At 43.5% G+C, this 8,457-nt stretch overlaps 1 protein-coding gene across 1 annotated transcript; it reads left to right on the top strand.

The window, feature by feature from the left end:
• Positions 1-312: 312 nt before the first annotated feature.
• LOC113294852 (glutamic acid-rich protein-like) lies at positions 313-861 on the top strand. Its single transcript, XM_026543228.1, has one exon. The coding sequence runs from the start codon at positions 313-315 to the stop codon at positions 859-861; it is 549 nt and encodes a 182-aa protein (XP_026399013.1).
• The last annotated feature ends 7,596 nt before the right edge of the window (positions 862-8,457 follow it).

Below are 8,457 nucleotides of genomic sequence, written 5' to 3'. Positions count from 1 at the left end.
AATTTATGAATTGGTGAATTCACAGTATATGTGTGAATTCGGTGATTTTATAGCGTATGTACACGTAAAAATCAGCGAGTGCTCACATAGAGGGTTATGTGAATTACTCATAGTTTCTCGAAAATTCAGTGATGACTCTTGAATAATATGTTTTATGCACAATTTCGCAGGTTTGAAAGAACGAGCAAGTTTTGGGGTTTTACGCTGATATCACTAAGTTCGTGAACTCGTAAATAGGTAAGAATTGAGGATTAGCATTTTATAGATGCAAATGCGAGCATATTTGTGACTCCATATTCCTGGTTTCAGAAAATGGTGACCTCCAGCAGTAGCGATTATTCTTCCAGCTCTTCTAAAGAGGATTCCAAACATTTCGCGGTCAAAGCTCGAGCCAAGACGAATCATGCTGAAGGAATGAAGCATAACGCACCTGACCGGAGGGTCACTTATGATGATCTCATGAAGAGAAAAGATGAGGATGACGAGTTGGATGATCGTCGACGGAGAAGAGCCCGGATCCAGCATCGGATATCAGTAGCTGATGAGAGGCTTCAATCCCGTGCTGAGGGTGTAGCTTCAGACTCGGATGCTTCAGAGGACGAACCCGTGTGGGTGCCACTGGAGCGTGAAATCAAGCCAGACCGGCGTACTGGAGAAATTGAGAAGATGGTTCAAGCCGACCTTGAGGCTGAGCGCGAAGAGGAAGATTACTGGGACAACTATGAACTTGACATTCATCCAGACTTCGTCAACATCCCTGACAGTGATTCTGATGAAGAACTCGAAGAGAATTCAACGAAAGACGACGATGATGAGTCTGATAATTCTCACAAATCTGATGACTCCGACGAGTCTGATTGATCTTGCTCATGAATTTTTGTGAGATTATTTCTTTTCCGTTGAAGTAGATACTTTCTGATTATTTGAGTAATTTGGCTATAGAGATGCTGCATTAGAAATTATTTTTTGAACAATAATCCTTTATCGTTTCTTTCGCCAAATTTCTTCACGCTTTAGTTGAGCGAGATGACCCAAACTCCATGTAGGCAATGACGATCCACGAAATATGATCATATGAGCTGACTAGGGAGACACGTGACATGCTAGGTCATCAATCCATAGTCGCAATGTTGACTATATCTGAACTGTCAGTCCCCAGTGTTGCGGTGCTTCTCTCATATCTCCGTGCATCTGATTCGAGATTTAGGGTTTCAGTAGAAACCGCAACCGACTTATTTTCTGTTATGGGATAAGTATCTATATCTTGAATTTCAACACTTAGGATTTGATATTTATTCAACACATCTTCTCCTATTGTGCACTATCAGAAGAAATTTTGATCATAATCATACCTCTTTATCAACATGTCTGGTAGTAGCGCTTCTTCTCGAAATGGATCTTCGACAAAGTATGAGCCTGAAACACCCATTCCGGTGAATATAACATGTTTCCACCATTTTTCATGTAATCAGAAATCAATCCTGATCAAAGAAAGTGATCCATTGCAGGGTAACCAGGGAAATGAATCCCGAGCTAAACGGACTGTTAGGGCTTCTGCACGTTATATGTCTTCTCGTGAAGCTGGGACTGGGACGTCTGTAAGTCTTCGACCGAAGATCTCTCTTTGACCGAGCATTGTCCATGTCTTCTGAATGTTTCATCGTTGCAGGTTGACGTTCAGGTTGTGGTCGATGCTAGAAAACATATGAATGGGAAATCCTTGGTCGTGGTCGACGATAGCAGCAACCATGTTGATGAAGACTCTACTGATTCCGTGGAGGCTAGGGCTGGGGCTCACGAGTATCCAACAGTTGGACTCCCCTTTGAAGTTCCCATGACTAATACTTCTCCAAATAATAGTGTGGTCGGTGGATTCGTCATTCCAATATGTCATGTACCTTTGTATACCGAAATTTGGAGACGGTATGGGCACATTGCTACGACGAAAATATGGAGAGGTTTTCTCCCGACCCTTCTGACCACGATCGCCGGATTGTTACCGATTATTGAAGAGATGAACGAGATGAATCTGCGAGATGTCAAGAACCATGAACTGCAGAGGTGGGATAAAATGATCTCGAATTGTGAAACTTTGCGGTTCAACATAAGCTGGCTTCATCGTCGGCTTGAGATGATCAAAATCCACAGGGCAGCCGCTGCTGCTGATGCAATTTCTACCACAACTGCTTTCTTGGAAGAGGAGAAGGCACTTGCCCTAAAATCGGCGAGAGTTGAGAAAGTTGTCCAGGATTTGAAGGTGAAGACCAAGAACTTTCAAAAGAAGTTAGACATGGCTGTCTTTAAGAATTACCCTCTGCTGGATGGTTTATTCTGAGTGAGCCTTTATGATTGTTGTTTTTTTTTTTTTTTTTTTTGAATAGGTTCAGGCTTTTCTGTAGGTAGAATAATTGATAAAGAAATTTTTGTTCATTTATGAAATGTTTAATGAACAAAGGAGTACTTTGCATACTCTTTGGAGGAATATAAATTACATTTTGAGAAATGCATGAATTGATGAAAATGTAATGGTTTTATAGGGATCAGGCGTAATATGTTTTCCGTTGATGATGTTTCCTTCGATTCCTCCATTAACAGCTAGGATTTTGTAGTATCCGCTAGATACTGCCTTGGTGACTACATAAGGCCCTTCCCATTTAGGAGAGAACTTGGGAGCGGACATGTCTTGCTGGATATGCTTTGCTGTTTTTAGAACCAAATCTCCTACTTGAAATGTTCGAGGTCTTGCCATTTTGTTGTACGCTTTGGAGATCCTCTGTTTGTAAGTTTCCACATATTTTTCTACTTTGGCCCTTCTCGATTCAAGCATGTCCAATTCAGCAATCCTCGAATCAGACACTTCGGCTTCATCCCACTGCACACCACTTGCTGCCGCAATTCTTGCAGAGGGAATCTTGAGCTCCGCTGGGAGGATGGCATCAGCACCATAGACGAGAGAATACGGTGAAGTCCCAATTGAGCTTCTTGGCGAGGTGCGGTAAGCCCACAAATCCATGGGAAATTCTTCATGCCATGTTCGTGGATTGTCATGAACTGTTCGACTGAGAATCCGGATCAAAGTTTTGTTGGTGCTCTCCGCTTGTCCATTTCCTTAGGGATAGTATGGCGTGGAGAAGACTTGTTTGATGTCGTATTCTTCGAGTAATTCCGTGACATGTTTGTTGGCGAAAGGACCTCCATTATCTGTGATAATGTGTTTAGGAACGCCAAATATGCATATGATATGCTCTTTGATGAAGGCAGCAACTGTAATTCCAGTAGTGCTTCAGAGAGGAATAACTTCAACCCATTTGGTAAAATACTCCGTTGCCGTGATGATGTATTCATGCTGCTTCGAAGATGCTGGATTGATTTTCCCTATAATATCCAGTCCCCAACTGTAGAAGGGCCATGGACTTCTCACAGAATTTAATGGGAGACAAGGAGTGTGAATTAGATTGTCGTGAACTTGGCATTGATGACATCTTCGAACATAAGCGGCTGCATCATCTTCCATGGTTGGCCAATAATACTTCTCATGAATTTGGAGAAATAACTTCTTCTTTACTTGGTGTTCACATTCGTGCATCTCCTTCAGGATTGTAGGAATTTCATGTTCATCCAGGAATCTCAGGAGGTTTCCACCAAAGCTTTTGCGGTATAAAATCCCTTCAAAGTAGACAAAACGCTTGGCCCTCTGAACGAGTTTGACTGCTACTTTCTTCTCTGATGGAAGATCGTTGTCGCGAAGATACTTTATGTAAGGTTCTCTCCAGTCCCCAGTGTGATGGATTGTTAGAACCTCCAGATGATGAGGTGGTGTCTAACAGTTGGGACATGATCCTTGTAGCATCCTCGACTGAGCCTCCATGGAAGGCCAATAGTATCCGAGTCTTTGAAGCCTTCTGTAAAGTGTAACCACTAGGGTTTGTCCATATATTTCTGCATGGATGCGCTTGAGTTGTTCACCGGCTTCCTCTTCTCCAAGGCATCGTGACATGGATCCATCAGGGTTGCGGTAATATAACGCTCCGTGCAGCAGGAAAAAGTTTTTAAGTTCCTTGAGACTAACTTTTCCTTCTGTGAGAGAATTGCTCAAATCATGAATAATGGCCGCCCTCCAATCGTTCGATTTAGCATCTTCGACTTGAGAAAGCCAGGTAGATGATACAGAGCGTCTTTGCACAGTGATGGATTTCTCGGACCCTTCAAACTGCAGTTTGGATGCTAGAGTCGCTAGACAATCGGCATGTCTATTGTTGGTGCGGCCAGTATGAACAATTGTTGCATTTAATAGTCGTTGTGCCTCAGTCCTGAATGGGTAAAGTGTTATTTCTTTGAGAGAGTACACGCCATTCATTTGATTGACCAGAAACTTCGAGTCCCCTCTGATTTCTAGGTGTTTTGCTCTTGCTTTCTTAGCCAAAGATAGTCCTAGGAGAAAAGCTTCATATTCTGCCGAGTTGTTGGTGCAATGGAAATCCAGCTTGAAGGAATGTGAGAAGACTTCACCGGATAGAGATACCAGCATAATACCTGCTCCACCAGTATCATTGCTCGGAGTGGTAGACCCATCGAAGTATAATAGCCATGTTTCTTCCTGAATAATTGAGATCTCTGGAAACTCACCGGGAACTTCTTCATGTAACATCGTGATATCTTCTCCAGGGAAAGCGGAAAGTAAATCTGGGACTGCTTGTCCTTTGATTGCTTTTGGAGGAACACATGCTATGTCAAATTCTGACATTTGAAGTAGCCACTTCGCTGGTCTTCCAATTAAAGCAGGTTTCGACAGTAGGAACTTTATGGGATCGGCTTTGGCTACCAGCACGACCCTTTTTGATAGTAGATAATGTCTGAACATCTGGATCGCGTGAAACAATACTAGACACGCCCTTTCAGCCTTCGGGTACCGAAGTTGAGCATCCCCCATTGTTCGACTGAAGTAATAGATTGGACGTTCGATGTCGTCTTCATCCTCCTGGGCGAGGAGTGCTCCAATAACGACATCACTGGAAGCTGTGTACAGTATCAGAGGCCGTCCTTGTACTGGAGATTTCATGACAGCAGGTGATAGTAATATTTGTTATATTTTCTGAAATGCCTACTGTTGGACGGTCGTCCACGTGAAACTTGCTCCCTTCTTTAGCGGAGGAGTGAATGAAGCAATGAGTTGAGCCAGTCCAGGAATGAAACGCCGATGTAGTAATTACCTTGCCCATGAAACTCTGGAGTTCCTTCACAGTTCATGGAGGAGGCATGGTGGTGATGGATTTTGTTTTGTCTGGATCGACCTTGAATCCTTCTGCAGTGACTAGGAATCCGAGAAAATTTCCGAAAGAAACGCTGAAAGCACACTTCAGAGGATTCATCTTTAGCTTATATTCTCTGCACCTCTCGAAGACTTGTCTCAGAATGTCCAGGTGGGATGCTCGAGTCCTTGATTTCACCACCACATCATCAACGTAGTCTTCTACTTGCTTGTGCATCATGTCATGAAATATTGCAGTCAAGGCTCGCTGATAAGTGGCTCCTGCATTCTTCAGACCAAAGGGGATTACTGTGTAATGGAAGTTACCTATGGGAGTTCAGAATGCAGTCTTGTTAGCGTCATGCTCATACATCTTGATTTGGTTGTATCCGCTGTAACCGTCCATGGATGAAAACATGTCGTGACCGCTGGTTGCATCGACGAGCATATCGATATTTGGTAGTGGAAAGTCATCCTTCGGGTAGCACTTGTTTAAGTTCCTGAAATCTACACAACACCAGATATGACCATTCTTCTTCTTGACTGGGACAATGTTCTCCAGCCACGTTGGATGTTGAATGGGTTTGATGAACCCTGCTGTTAGTAGTTTCTGGATTTCCACCTTGATTTGTTCCTCGACTTCGTGTCTGAACTGCCTGGGTGGCTGTTTGACGTGTTTGGAACCGGGTGTGATGTGCAGATGATGGGTAACCAACTTGTCATCGAGGCCGGGCATTTCTTCGTACGTCCAGGCAAATATATCTTGATATTCCTTCAACAGACCTATCAATCCTTCTCGTTCGTCATGTGAGAGAGCAAAAATGATTAAAATTGGCCTTGGGTTCTCGTCCGTTCCGATGTTGATAGTCTCGAGGTCGTCAGTTGTGGAATCCGTGCCATCTTGCAGCTGTCGTGGTGCATCTCGAACTTCTTCATCGAGTAACTGCTCACTCTCGCATGATTCTTCAGGTTGGGGAGACTTTTCATCGACCTCCCCTGTTAATTGCTAATCCTTAGGGCGGAGATAAATGACTCTCCCTTCTGCATCATAATCAGTAATGAAGTTGGACTTTTCATGAGCTGTACCTTGACCCTGACGACGTTTGAGTGGTGTGGTGGATGTCTTAATGGATTTAGCATCCATTGGTGATGGTTTGTCAGCTTTCTCAATATACTTCCAACTTGGGAGTGGAGTACTGCAGATCTTGCTTGGAGGTTCGGGGATGTTATTTGGAGATTCCAGGAACTCGACATCGTGAACCGGAGCATAAGGAGACACCGAAGCCGGGATGCGGATAATTTTGTTGTTGAAAAAACATACATTGGTGGTACATTGAGGGAACAACTTTATTGTCATGAAGCCATGGTCTTCCGAGTATCATGTGATAATCAGGGTCTTTCTCGATCACATGAAGCTTGATAGTGGATTGAATTGGCCTACTTTCAGATCCACGTAAACATACCCGTATGTATGACTCTGGCTTCCTTCAAAACCCATCATCAATATGGGATGATGAACGATTTTGGTTTGTGGAACTTTGGCCTCTTTGAGAGTCTTCATAGTGACGAGATTTGTCGAAGCACCTGTATCAATGAGAACTCTCCTGAATTCGACACCTTTGATAGAAGCGGTTACGAACAGAGCGAGGCTGTGCCCTTCCTCTGCCATTCGGTCTTCTTCGGTGAAGATGATGTTATTGATCGACAGTTCATACATCATGGATACTTGTTCGACCACTAGAGATGATGGGACGACTCGTACGTCAGATGATATTTTGTTGAGTGCAGCAAAAGTGTCCACGCGCTGATCTCTGGAGAAATGTAGAAGTTCATATAGATTCTCGATTATTTGTGTGACCTCTTGTTCCACCGGCTTTTCATAAGTGGTAAAACTGTTGGCTTGAGGAGGATCGTCAGTTGAGGGATTCGAAGGTTCCACCATTTCTGCTCCCAAAATCCTTGTCATGTGCACCAGGCAAGTGAACAAGTTATCAATTTCTCTTTTCAGCCGATCCACGTTTCTTGACAAGTCTTCCTGTCTCTGTGCCAATTCATCCAAACTTGGGATTTCTCCGTCAATCGATTCAACGGAGATAAATGGAGAGGTAAAGTATGAAAGTTCATTATAACCAGAATCATTTGAAGGAACATGAGGAATGTTACCATTTTGGATGTTCTGGCTAGGGTTTGGAGTGGTTGAGTTAGTCCTAAGACCGACCATCTTACGAAAATGTGAGATTGCAACCGAGAGATTAATCTCCCACTGTGGTCGCCAATTTGTGGATGGGGAAAAACGGGTCGCCGGTTTTTCGGGAAAGTGGAGAGTCGAGCGTGCTGTCGAGACTCCTCAGCCGGGCAAAATGTTAATCCTCACACAGTTGCACCGCTGCAAAGGGGGTGCTTAGATTCGGGAAATCAATCTGTATGACTCCGGCCTAAACAAAGACAATGGCTGTTCCAGAGTCAATTCGGTCGCAAAGAGGGAGATGGGTTGATCTGTAGGAGGGAAGCTAAGAATTGTGTGGGATCAGTGATGATCGAGGATTGTGGGTGTGTTGAAGGTTTCTGCAATAATGGTGAACTGATAAATTTTAATAAGTTCTGATGGATTGATGAATTCCTGAGAGTGATAGCTCGAGAAATTCTACGTAGACGAGAGTCTGTCTGTTCAATCATGGTTTCAGAGACTTATTTATATTTTCAGACTCGTGAACACCTTGATCCCTGTAAGTGTGACGGTTTCTTGAGTGAAAGAGTGGGAAAGTGGGAGATCGTGGTAAAGTCAGTTCCATGTCGTGTGGAGACTTCTGATCGTGCACCTACTACTTTGATAACTCCTTCAACCGTTTACATGACTTATGCACATTTCTCGTTTTGGATAGATCCACGTGCCGTAGACCGTCAGACCAAAACCCTACGTGATATCCCCCCATTTGTGACGTGATTGATGTCTCATAAGTCGTGGGTTCTGCAGGGCAGACGTGTTTTGATTAGTCAATTGCTGACAATGAGTCTGAGTTTCATTGAATCGAGCATGAATGATGAATGCTCAGTGATTCACGGGTTGAACATGTAGTTCTCTGAAGGGATGTCAGTATTGTTGATTCACTGATGAATTACTGACGAGCGACTGAGCAATTCTGCGAATTACTGAATATTGAGGATTTGATGAGCAACTGAGCAAGAATTGCTTAATTAACCAAATTAGT

Source organism: Papaver somniferum, chromosome 7, assembly GCF_003573695.1.
Source record: "Papaver somniferum cultivar HN1 chromosome 7, ASM357369v1, whole genome shotgun sequence".
Classification (NCBI taxonomy): domain Eukaryota; kingdom Viridiplantae; phylum Streptophyta; class Magnoliopsida; order Ranunculales; family Papaveraceae; genus Papaver; species Papaver somniferum.
This window is presented reverse-complemented; position numbering and strand designations above follow the sequence as displayed.

What these genes read in the sequence shown, in the direction of transcription:
- LOC113294852 (XM_026543228.1), top strand. Translation starts at nt 313, where the DNA reads ATGGTGACCTCCAGCAGTAGCGATTATTCTTCCAGCTCTTCTAAAGAG.